We start from the raw sequence: 13074 nt of genomic DNA, 5'->3' as shown, positions 1-13074 counted from the left end.
CACGAAGATACTGGTATCCCAAGCTACTCAGACTGTCAATCGATCCCCCGATTCGACTGCCTCTTCGGGAGGACCTTCTGTCGCAGAAGCAGGGGACGGTCCTCCACTCAAACCTGTCCAGCCTCCACCTCCATGCGTGGAGATTGAGCGGCGGCAGTTGATGCCATTTGACTTGCCTCCAGAAGTCTATGATGTCATTCTGGCAGCCAGGCATCCCTCCACTAAAACGGTATATGCCTGCAGGTGGAACAAATTTGTCATGGTGCACAGAAAAGGCTGTGGATCCCTTTTCCGCCCCTCTTTCTGAGGTTCTCCTCTTTCTTCTTTCCCTGGCCCAGCAGGGCTCTGCTCTGAGCACCATCAAGGGATATCTATTACTCACATGTTTCCTCCTCTCCCTTTTGTAATGCCTCAGTGGGACTTGAATCTGGTGTTAACATATCTGATGTGCGCTCCTTTTGAGCCACTTCATAACTGTCCTCTATGTCTTCTGACTCTCAAGATTGCTTTCCTGGTTGCCATCACCTCTGCCAGAAGAGTGAGTGAGCTCCAGGCTTTCTTCTAAACATCCTTTCCTCTCTGTCCAACCGGACAAGGTTGTTCTGAGGACTCGCCCTTCTTTTCTTCCTAAGGTGGTTACTGCCTTTCATATCGGACAGTCTGTTACCTTGCCCACCTTCTTTCCGCCTCCGCATCCCTCGAAAGAGGAAGAGAGGCTCCGCCGTCTGGACCCAAAGCGTGCGCTCTCCTTCTATCTGGACCGCACCAAACAGTTCCGGGTGGACGACCAACTCTTCGTTGGCTCGAAGGGGCGTGCAGTGCACAAGCGGACCATCTCTCGGTGGGTCGTTTTGTGCATTAAGGCCTGTTATTCCTTGGCTAAGAAGGATCCTTCTGTGGGGCTGAGGGCCCATTCCACTCGGGCCACAGCGGCTAATATTGCCTTGGGACGGGGAGTCCCTCTGCAGGAATTTGTCAGGCAGCAACGTGGGCCTCGCTGCACACGTTTGCCAAGCAGTACTGCCTGGACAGCGAAGTCCGGAGAGACGGCTTCTTTGGCCGTTCCGTTCTCCAGGACTTCCTGGTGTGATCTTGGTTCGCAGACCCACCACCGGGGTTGGTAGTGCTGGGGTATCTATTCTAAGGTAAGGAATCTAACTAACGTGTTTCTTTCAGATGAACAAGTTACTTACCCTTGGTAACGATATATCTGTAAGAAACATTAGTTAGTTAGATTCCTTACCGCCCCACCCATCCTCCCCGTTCTGCGAACTGATATCTAGGGTTAAGGTCATCCCTTTCAGGGCCCTAGTTTCATGGCACCAGTGTTGGTTTCTTGCATGGCTCTGTGTTGCTGGCGCGGAAAGATATGTACAGAACTGACGTCAGCGCGCGAGGCCGGCATCTAAGTACTCCGACGTCATCCTGGCGATCACGACGACGGACGCGGAGTCGCAGACGACGCCTACCGACGTGCAAGGGAACTGCTGACGAAAAATCTTTACGGATCCAGCCTGATGCCTGGGGATATTCTAAGGTAAGGAATCTAACTAACTAATGTTTCTTACAGATATATCGTTACCGAAGGTAAGTAACTTGTTCGACAGGCAAAAACCTACTTGAACCGGAACACAAGCAACCCAAGACCAGTATCAACCTGATTGGGGCTCTTTAGTTAAGTGCAGCTTGATTCCAGTGGCACAGTGAGCACAGGGCTGACCCAGTGGATTATTTCCTGTCTTCGGCCAGTGGCTTAGACACCTCACCTGACCTAGCTATGGACTTCTGCACTGGGCCATCATTGCCAGAGGTCGTGTCTTTACACAAGGTTGTGCTGAAAGGCAGCAGAGATGTTGGATTTACAGTTGCTCGCCATGGAGACCAAGACAAACTTTCTCACAGTGGTTTTTCCTGCCCTCGTTGGCCACTTCAGAGCCCCTTCTCCCCCTTTAACCCGTTCGGTGCTCGCGACGGCCAACTGCCGTCGCGAGCACTTCCTGGCTAGTGCTGCGCACGTTCGTTGGCCGAACGCGGCCCCACCCACTCATTAAAACTCCGCCGCGGTTAACGGGTTAATGAAACTGAGACTTTATTGATATCTACCATGGCGGTATGAGAGAAACCTTCTTCTGGTCAGTCAGCATGTTGTCCACCGTTATCGCTCCCCTTCTGGCGATTCCTCCCTTGGCCATCCAGGTGTCTTGTTCAGAGACCCAATTTGGAACTGCCTTCCCCACAGCCCCCTTGGACAGGGAATCAAAATGTTTGGAAGCCTGGGGCAAGAAGGCCTTTTCTGCAGAGAGTATGGACATGGAGTCCCTTAATGCAAACTGTCTTCTTGCCCTCGACAACCACGGCTTGTGGAACATGACCCAAATGATTCCCCACCATGTTCCCCCCCCCCCCGACTTGAAAGAGCATTTTCAGGAGATCAATTCAGATGGATAGAATGCCTCCTGGCATATTATGAAGTCTGGGCTGGACACCACAGACAGTCACCATAGCCATGGACAACTCTGTGACGGCATGAAACCCTTTCTTGACTTAGGGCGTCTAATTTTTCATCTGATGTCCAAGCTAAGCTGATGGATCTCCCCTATGATGGCATCGGCTTGTTTGGAGACAGGTGGACACGGTTGACACCGCACTGTAGCGGTTTAAGGCTTGTAAATCCACAGCATGGTCTTTGGGCCTCCAGCTTCCGCTTGTGACCAAGGACTTCCGGTCTCTTTGCTAATATTGCAGTTTTGGACAAGACTCTTACTTTTGCTCCCGGCAGTCCAACAACAGCAGATGCGGACTCTGGCTAAATTTCTACTGATGTTTGAGTTTCGTCACTGATTGGTGTCCAAGAAACCTGCAGGATACGTTCTTCCACATCCTTCTCTTGCTGTTTCATTAGAGATACTTGCGATTCGTGGTGGGTTCTATGCACTAACAAATTGTGGTACTACCCTTTGGCTTGACATCAGCACCTTGAGTGTTCACAAAGGTGATGACAGTAATTGAGGCCCATTTCAGACGGTTGGGCATCCTCATCTTTCCATACCCTTCTCCATACCTTTCCTCCATTACATCGAATCCAAGAAATCCAGGAGATGGTTCTTTCTTTCCAACAAGGCATGAAAGTCCCAGTCCTGAGAGTCCTGCGTTTCCTAGGTCTGCTGGCTTCCTGCATCCTCCTGGTCACGCATGTTTGTTGGCACATGAGGGCTCTGCAGTGGTGCCTGAGCAGGCAGTAGCTCCAGAATGGGAGAGACCTGTCGGAATTCATTGTGATCTACCCCAACACTTCGGCGGAAGTGGCTTGGCGGGAAACAAGGTGAACCTAGCACATTGGATGACCTTTCGACCATGATTATGGCAGGGACGGATAATCTCCAAAGTAGAGTGGTGAGCCCATTTGGAGGATGTGGAGATCAGGGGCATCTGGTCTTCAGAAGAGTGGTTGCTTCATATATGCTTCCGGAATTGTGGGTGATTCGGCTGGCTCCCAACGCCTTCCTTCGCTTCATCATTGACCGGTCAGTCCAGATCTTGATGGACAGCCCAACTGTGATGTGGTATGTCAACAAGTAAGGAGTGAAGTGGGTCTCACTTTCTTTGTCTGGAAGCATTGAGACTATGGTCTTGGGCTCACCACCAAGGGATCTGCCTCCCTGCCAATCACCTAGCGGGGTCTCTGAATTTCAGAGCCGACAGGCTGAGCCTGCATTACCTTGCTGATCATGAATGGTGTCTTCTGCTGGAGGGAGTCCAAGACATCTTCGCCCGTTGGGGCACTCCTCGGGTGGATTTATTCACCTCCTCTGAAAAGGCAAGGTGCCAGCAGTTCTGTACCCTTCCGAATCTGTTGAGGGGAGCCTTCGGGATGCATTTCAGTTGAAGTGGAACTTTCAACAGCATTACATGTATCCCTTCCCATACCCTTGATTCCTCAGATTCTCAAGAAGATTCACCAAGACCGAGCCCAACTCATTCTCCTTGCCGCAGATTGGCAGAGACGGGTGTGGTATGTGGACCTTTTGCACTTCTCCTCGACTCACCTACTAGTCATGATGGAACTGCTCTCCTAGTCGGGGGTGGTGGTGGTTCTGCACCCCAATCTCCGAGACCTCCACCTACTTGAAGATTGAGCTGGAACAGCTATGCTTCTTTAAGCTGCCACCAGAAATGGTACATGTCATCTTGTCTGCACGTTGCCCCTGCATAAAGTCTGCTTATTCCGGCAGATGGGGCAACTTTGATATGTGGTGTTTAGACAATGGTGTGGATCCCTTGCAAGACATATTATCCTAAAAGCTGCAATTTACGCTATCCCTTGCTCAGAGGGGATGAGCGATTTGGACAATGATGGGGTTTTAAGCTGCCTTGTCTGCTTTCCTCTGTCTACCAGATCAGCCATTCCAGTTTAAATCTCCTGTTGTCATGCATTTTTGTTGCGCACCAGACCAACCTTTAACTCCAACTCCCTTTGTGGTTCTTCAATGGGACTTAAATCTCGTTCTGACATATCTGAAAGAAATACATAGTGATAGATTCCTTACCTTAGAATTACCCCCAGGCGTCAGACTGGATCCGGAAAGTTTTCGTCAGCAGTACCCCTGCGCGTCGGTAGGCGTCGTCATGTGGCTCTGCGTGCGTCATTGGCGCTGGGATGACTTCGCTGGAGCTACTTAGACGCACAGTTGTATCCTTCGTATGTTGACCTTCAAAACTGTTTTTGGTTGCTGTCCCTTCTGCTAGAATGGTCAGTGAGTTACAGGCCCTTAGCTGTCGCCTTCCTTTCACTACCCTCTTTCTAGATGATTTGGTGTTACGAACCAGGCCTGATTTCCTCCCTACGTAGGTCACTCCTTTCCATCGTGCACAATCCATCACTCTTCTGACCCTCTATCTCATTCTGCAAAAGAGGAGAACCAGTTCGATCAGTTGGATCCTTGGCGGACAGTTAACTACTACCTGAACCGCATCAAGGAATTCCAGTCGGATTACCAACTGTTTGTTGGCTATTGTGGTGCCCAAAAATGTATAGAGGTACAGAAGAGGCCTTTGTCTCAGTGGGTCATTCTCTATATCAAGATCTGCTTCGTCAAGTTCCTCCTGCAGAAATTAGAGCCCATTCCACCTGTTCTAAATTAACCACTTCTGCACTTACTCGTGTAGTCCCAGTTACAGAAATCAGTAAGGCAGTAGCGTGGACTTCCTTGCTCATCTTTTCAAAACACTACTTTTTGATTCCAGGACAGTCTTCCACGATTTCCTTGTCTAACCATCCAACAAACTCCTCATTGGTAAGGTATTGCTGTGAAATGTGTTCTACAGGTGAGGAACCTGAAATTAGAAGAAGGTAGAATTAGAAAAAGTTACTTATCTGCGTTAACGATCTTTCTGGTGGATACTCTTCCTGCAGATTCCTCTGATGCGCCTGCCTCCCCATTTGATGAATGTGTTATAGGGAAGTTAATAAATTCCCATCTGGCTTTATTCTGGTACTGCAATCTTTCATCAATATCAATCTGCCTTCTTTCCTTGAAGAGGGAAACTGATGTTGATGCGCCTGGGTGGGCGGTATGTGGCCTCAGTGGCATCGCCTAATATCACTACCGGTGCCGACTGAGTCCAGCGACCTCCTTGCTCTGTAGTTTTCCGGATCCAGTCTGGTGCCTGTAGGTTCTGCAGGTTAGGAATTCTGCAGGTATAGTATCCACCAGAAAAATTGTTTTGGCAAGTAAGTAACTTTTTAATTGTGCTAGGTGAGTTAAATGCAAGCCCTTTGAGTAGAACAGCCCTTTTTTGCAGATTATGCAGTCTTGATCACTTCTCCTAAAGTCTGTTCTGAAAGTGGTGTTGGTGTTCTGATTTAATCAAACTATTTGTTTTCATCTGTTCCAAGTACATAAATTGTGCCATAGCAAGCACTACGCACACACTAGAGGTTTCCACCTCTCCCAATTCATGACTTCTGCCTAGAGTGCAGGAAGAGCTTTTGGCAGTAAACTAGATGCTGTTCAGAAACCAATAAGTAAATAGTTGGATTATGTTGAGCATGTTTACCTAGAGTAACTTAAAAGGTGCAAAACCCTTGCAACGGATGACTTCTTCATAGCAGGCTTGTGTGCATGTTCTACAGCAGCGGCTCTTAACATTCAGACGTCTCTGGTCCTCAGCTGAATTGCTACTGCAGCTCGGGGACTCCCTCATCTGCAATCTCTAAGATTTGTATTTCAAAGTAATACACAAAAATACAGAAACACGCATACATCAAACAATTACATAAATGATGAAATACTTAATTTAGTTCACAAATAAATGCAAAAATAGAAATTTGAATGGGAAAATTGGACCTTATCAAAATGTTTTATTTAAAAAAAATATTTAAAAAAGTAATCAGCTAGTGTCTAGCATACTATTTTGTTTTTTTGGCTCTTAATGTTTACCCTGTTTTTTCAGCATATTCAGTGGGTCCTTCAGTGGAGGCCACCAATTGTCCATACTTGTTTCTCCAGTTTCATCTTCCATCTCATTCACAGCACATTTTACATTTTCAGTATTGCTTTCTTATATATATTAATTCTCTTGTATATAATTTTCTTAACAGTTGTAGGGCCCCCGGGTAGGCATCAACGATCTCTGGTGTAGAACTGCTCATCTACAGAGTCTTAGTGACAGTCCAGAAGTGTGTATGTGGGGGTGCGAGGAGTGATGGAGAACACAGTAACGGACACCAGTTTCTGATGGAGGGATCCTTTGATGTTGGTGCCAAAGTGGGTTATGGGAGCACATAACACACAGTCTTGAATTATTCGCTGAGTTTACTTGATTTGAGTCGTGGGTTGTGTACGTGTCGCAGTAACAGGCCTGTGTTCGCAATCTGCAGAGCTCAATTGATGCAAGTCAAGGGGAGAGGTGTTAGATGAAGTCACATTTCAGGCACACATAACCATTTTGCAACAATCTTTGTATATTGGGGGATTTGTAAGGGACAATAAGATGTGTGAACTAACTTGAACAATCATTTGGTAGCTACTGCAGGACTAGGGGTGAAGTGAGAGCGATAAAAAGCCTTGGGATGCACAGTGATTAGTTATTTTGAAATTTGGAACTAAGGCAAATATTAATCCACTGCTATGTCTTTGTACCCTGCTTCTTCTTTGCAGCTTTGGGATGTACATACCTTTCCTGCAGTTGAACTGTGACCTACGGAAGTCTGGATTATTTTCTCAGGTCTCCACCATTGGTCCCAGGGACACTGGAGAGGTGAACACTGGCCGGGGCAAAGACTATCTAACAGTGCTGCTGGAAACCTGGCGGCAACATACGCGACAGATCTATGGAGTGGAGGCTATGCCGACACATGCTTGTTGCCTCTCGCCTGATCTAATTCGTAATGAGGTGGAGTACCTGAAGTTGGACTTCAACTGGCGCATGAAGGAGGTGCTACTGAGCGCTATGCTCAGTGCCTACTATGTGGCCTTTGTGCCCATCTGGTTTGTGAAGGTAGGACGTTTATTCAGAGTACTCATTGAGCTTCACTACCACCTCACCTTGAACAGATACTGTGATATGGGGCAAGCCTTTGTTTTGGGAGAAATGATCTACCTTCCTTTGCAAGCAGATTTTAAGCGGTTTCTCTGAGGTGTGAAGAGGATCAGAGGGTGATAGGGTGATAGGGCAGGGAACAGTGAGGGAGAGTCCCAACTAGAAACAACATTCTGGCTGAGTACAGATCGCCAACACTTGTTTTTCTCTCTGCCTCACAGAACACACAGTATTATGACAAAAGGTGGTCATGTGAACTGTTTCTCCTGGTGTCCATCAGCACCTCAGTGATCCTGATGCAGCACCTACTGCCTGCCCGCTACTGTGACCTACTGCACAAAGCCGCTGCTCACCTGGGCTGCTGGCAGAAGGTGGACCCGTCCCTCTGTTCCAACGTTCTTCAACACTCGTAAGCATCCTCTTTGCCCCACGTGCTTAATGTCCATATGCTCTATCCAACAAGTAGCACCATAGCTGGGCCCACATACTAGAAGCCTAGCATTTAAACTCCTCTCATGCACATAGATGTGCGCTTTTGTCTTGTATGCAAGGTGGTGTTCACAATGGAAGTACACATATCTTTGTGCATAGTGTCCGTGCCAAAAACGTATTTGCTTAGTTTGTGTTTTAACTTTTTTAATGCACCATTCTTATTAACATTTTAAAATATTAACACAAACTAAAACCATATGGATACAGTCTTACTTCCATATCAAAGTGCCAGACCGAAACCGGTTACGTTGAACACAGACGTAACATGTCACATTAATGTTCAATTGGTATGGTCTCTCTAATATTTCCATCCACTTCCTCTGTCTTTGATGGTGTTTTTTAAGACAACCCCTCAGATCATAAACTTATTTTACCAAATTCTTCCAGAAGTTCATACCAGCTTGCCATTTAGCAATCTCTGGACACCCAGCAACCCTTCAGGTCTGCGCAATATCCCTTTTAGCAATAACCAACCCTAGATTCATTAAAACCTTTCGAAATCTTTTGATATCCATCTCATCTAGAATGCTCAATAGTGCTATTTTTGGGTTTAGGGTATTAGTATGGTGCTCAACTGGGCTAAAGGTTTCAGGGCTACTCATGTCTATAAGTAAATTATCAGCAAAAATGAGACCTCTCCCTCCACCTCAGACACCCACTTGAAGCCAATCACACTGGGATGTGATTTCATAATTCTAGACAGAGACTCTATTGCAAGGGCAACAAAAAGGAGGGGAGACAGAGGAGTAGCCATGTATAGTGCCCCGTTAAATAGGAATGAACTCAAATTGGTTGTTATTTCTCTTTATTTTGGCCTTAAACTAGGCGAATAAGTAATCCCAATTCAATTTATCAAACTCCTTTGCAGTATAGCTGTATCGGCCAAAATAGATCTTGGCAGGGCAGTGTTCAGCCACTGGATATTATGTTGTGTGGCCCACTGTGGTGTGAAACTGCTCTAATCTGTGTATCAGTTTTTTAGCTTTTTTCATTATTTTATTTGCCTACATTTTTGCAAGTATTTTAATTTGTATATTTAGCAATGAGATTGCTGTTTAGGACCTGCTTTGAGCTGTACCACTGTCCTCTAATGGTATAATTACTGTGACCACCTCGCTAATGTCTGAAGGAAAGATACCGCACAGAGCTATGAGATGTGGGCTAGCATTGATGCATTCATTTTATCAAATGTAACAGAGCGCCATTTGGCTCAAACGTCTGTGAATTGTTCAAAATGAAGGGATCATGTCACATGCACAACTAATCTAGTTCTGGATAGAGAAGCAATAACCCCCTCAAGTACTTTCTCTTCCTCAGCACCAGGTATAGGATCATAGAGTTGTCTGTAGAATGGAGCATATTTTACATCAATTATGGAGTTGGACCATCATGCACGTTTTATGTGCAAATAATATAACTTGTTATATGATGTATTACATTGCAATGGTTTTAATAATCAAGCAATAAAGATATTACCACTATTATAGCTATTTTGGTGGAGTCTGGTCTCCTGACTATCCTTTGTTTTAATTCTTGTGATGGTCCTATGCTGGTCAGTAAGTTTACTTAGCCAATACATTTGTTTCCCTGCCTTGTCCCCCTCATCGTAACATCTGCATTGAGGTGAGAAAAGCCTACTGCAACTCACTCAACTATTGACAGAGGTGCAACTTGGTGGTAACAAACTCATTGGTACAACTCATTGGCATCTAATTTGAACTCTGCTTCTAAGTTCAGTATGTGAATTTCCATCTTCTGAACGTATTCCATTTTTCTTTTCTCAGCCAAGCTGTATAGTTATTGTTCTTCTCTTATCACGGTCATGTACACCTTCCACAAAGTTACTGGTGGGCCACTGAACCATTATTAAGAGGAAAGTATGTTGGTAGTGTCTGCCCTCAGGAGCTCTCTAAATTTGTCAATGTGTAACCACAACACTTTTGGAATTTAAACAAGTCTTTTTAGTTTGTCTAGCTTGATGAGTTTTTCGCTCCCACTTTATTTTCTCTGTCCATGTACCGGCGATCTAACAGACACTTGTTTCCTGCAACTTTGTCTAGCTTTTGTACTCCATTCATTACTTCTTCCTCCTTCATCTACAGTGTTTCTTCTTTGAACAATCCACAAGGTGTTGGAAGAAATGCATGAATTGATCTCACCCAATGGCAGTTTTTGTGGTCGCATTCCAGTACATTGTTTTTGTCCACTATGCTGCGCTAAAAAGAGATGGGCCATTTGCAAATCAGGCTTCATCCTGCACCAATATGGCAGTCCAGCCTAAACTGCTAGATACAATCTAGACATGAACACAAGCAACACCAGTTTAGTTTCGGCTTACTAAGGGTTTGTCAGTGAGTTATAGCTGGAGGCCTGTGGTATGATACTAAAGCTTGGTTATGTCTATGACAATAGTTTGGTCACATTGACGAAAGTACATTAGTCTTTCACATGTTTATTTGCTAATGTTTCTGCTAGTAATCCTACTAGCACCAAGTGTGTATGTATGTAAGTAAGTAAATACTAATATAAGTATGCTTGGCCTGGCATGATACCCAGTGAGTACACTCCAAAGGCTGCACCTGGACTTCTTGTTTTCTACACATCAACCATCCATTTCAAATCTCCCATATCTCTGAGCTGGACCGACTACCGCACCATCCCCATTACCGTGCTCGTCCAACAACCAACACTACTAAAGTCAACTCAAAAGAGAACAACAACATTCAAATCTTTCAAAGTCTTCTCCATTGACAAGCTAAAATATGAACTTCTCTCTCGCCCTGTCACCTCTTCATCTATTGCAAACACAAAGAGATGATGGACGGAGCGTTGACATTTTTTCAGACTCACCCCCCAGTCACAGATCTGGGTTGAATCCATCATTGTTCGTTAACCCACATCGCCACCCCAGTTCAGACCCAGCCATATGAAAATCAGCCTTGACCCTGTGCCTCATGGGAACAGTCCAGCCCGAACTGCCAGGCCTGGTCCTCCCTGGACTGGAAATAAGCATCCTGGGACTGGTTTCACAGTAACACCACTCATCAGCCATGCTAGCTTGACTCTAGTGGCAAAGTGAGCAAGGGACCCACGTCTGGGCATACCCTGCCAACTTAGGGCAAAAAAGCAAACACAAAGAGATGATGGAAGGAGCGCTGAAACTTTGAAGATTTGACATCGTTAGGGCCAGCTGTGCCCTCAGACCTACCCCCCAGTATAGATGATTATACAGTGGTGAGCATAACCAGTGAGAGACCCCACTGCATAAACAAACACCATCCAGATTAGTCTTAAGAAGTGGTTGCGACTCAAGGGGGGAGGGAGTTGCGGCTAGAGGACAACCAGAAATGTATGAGTACAGTTATACATGTCATTCACTGCTTTATTGATGTAGAAGAAGCAAATATTTTTAAAAAAACAATAAAATCTGGTTTAAAAAAAAAAAAAGGAAATCAACTTTAGAGCTGCCCTTTAAGCCTCTGATTCACACATCTGGATTTGGCATAGCCCTGCTTTATAGCCTCCCAGTTGCCACACTAGCCCCTCTTATGAACATTCTATACACCGCAGATCGCCTCTTTAAGTTCAGGAAGACATATGACCACATTGTTTCAATCATGAGTAACCTCACTAGCTCGCCTTGCAAGCCTGCCCTTATTGAGTTACGCTTACTGACTGCTCATGCACATTCTGTTGCTCGCCTGCCCTTCATTGGTAGGATCATTGAAAAAGCAGTCTACTCTCAACTCCAAGATCACATCGACACCACCCATCTCCTGGGTGACTGTCAATCTGGCACAATATCATGCTGCAGCAAAGGGACTTCTACCTTACGAATCTTAGACCACACCTTCCTGACCAAAGATAAGGCTGTGCCCTGCCTTCTGCTGTTGCTGGACCCCTCATTCACCTTCAACATTGTCATCGATTCCACCCTCATCACACTACCTGAAGTCTTGAATGGTATTCATGGGCAAAGTCCTTCACTGGTTCTCTTAACTTTCCTTAACGTCTGCACATCCAGGTCCCAGAAGCGGCTTGTCACCAGCTAAGTTCCCAAGGGTTGCATTGTGTTATATTCAATCTTTTCTTGATGCCCCTCGGGGAATTTACACATTGATAAAAGTATCAAAAACAACCAGTATGTATGCTGTATGTCAAGAACATACAAGGGCTTGGAGCGCACCTATTGCTTACCATTGGTTGGCTTTCCTGTCACTGTCATTTGCCTGCTTCTTTATGGCTGGACAACAGCCTGCTCCATCTATGAATGCAGGAGTTTGGCTGATGTCAACATACCACAAATGCCCCAGTTTAGGGTAGAGCTTTTTTATTGTTAAACCACTTCCTGATTTACTAGCACAATTTAAAGTCACTCTATCTTGCTATGCTGATGATACACAACTTAGAGTTAATCTAGCGGATAAAACGGAATACATTTCAGTCTTATCAATGGCTTTAGAAGTAACAGAGTTGGATGAATAAAAGCATTTTAAAATTGAAGCTCACTAAATCAAACATTGATTCGTAGGATCCTCAATGTAGGATCAACACGTAGAGTATTCCTGCTATTGGTAGGAGACCACAGAACACTTAAAAATAATAATAATAATAATAATTATATAGTAGAAAAACTCTTTATTGCAGACATTCCAAATTTTCATACTGAAAGAGACATAGTGTAAAAAGGCTACATTGCAGCACCTAGCTGAAAATGCTAGCTTTCCAAGTTTAGAACATGTCTAACCCTGCATTTCAGTAGAGAAAAATAAAAAGAAAGAATGGCTCAAACTCAAGACTTGGCTGTTAAACCACAATCTGTGCTTTTTATAGCGGCTAGAGACTCCTTGTAGAGAGGAGCTCACTTTACAAGCAGCGTATAATAACATGCACCTCTTAAAAGTATACTACACTATTATGCAGTATCATTTTGCTTCTGCCCTCAGAACAGATCTCTTCCTCCAAACACTAGTTGACTGTACAGCTCTACATTGCCTTTCAGCTTAATTTGTGCTGTACAGATACCGCATAAGATAAGTA

At 45.1% G+C, this 13074-nt stretch overlaps 1 protein-coding gene across 10 annotated transcripts in view; it reads left to right on the top strand.

Annotated features, from left to right (window-relative positions):
- TMEM39B (transmembrane protein 39B) overlaps nucleotides 1-13074 on the top strand; it is a 253297-nt gene that overhangs the window by 197879 nt on the left and 42344 nt on the right. For all 10 annotated transcript variants that reach the window (XM_085648446.1, XM_085648451.1, XM_085648449.1 and 7 more), the window contains 2 exons: nucleotides 7161-7500; nucleotides 7764-7951. In XM_085648446.1, the coding sequence (XP_085504572.1) occupies nucleotides 7161-7500; nucleotides 7764-7951 (528 nt within the window). The remainder of the gene's footprint in view (nucleotides 1-7160; nucleotides 7501-7763; nucleotides 7952-13074) is intronic.

The sequence above is a fragment of the Triturus cristatus genome, chromosome 3_2 (genome assembly GCF_964204655.1).
Source record: "Triturus cristatus chromosome 3_2, aTriCri1.1, whole genome shotgun sequence".
NCBI lineage: Eukaryota > Metazoa > Chordata > Amphibia > Caudata > Salamandridae > Triturus > Triturus cristatus.
The sequence above is the reverse complement of the archived record's forward strand: the minus strand, read 5'-3'. Positions and strand labels throughout refer to the sequence as shown.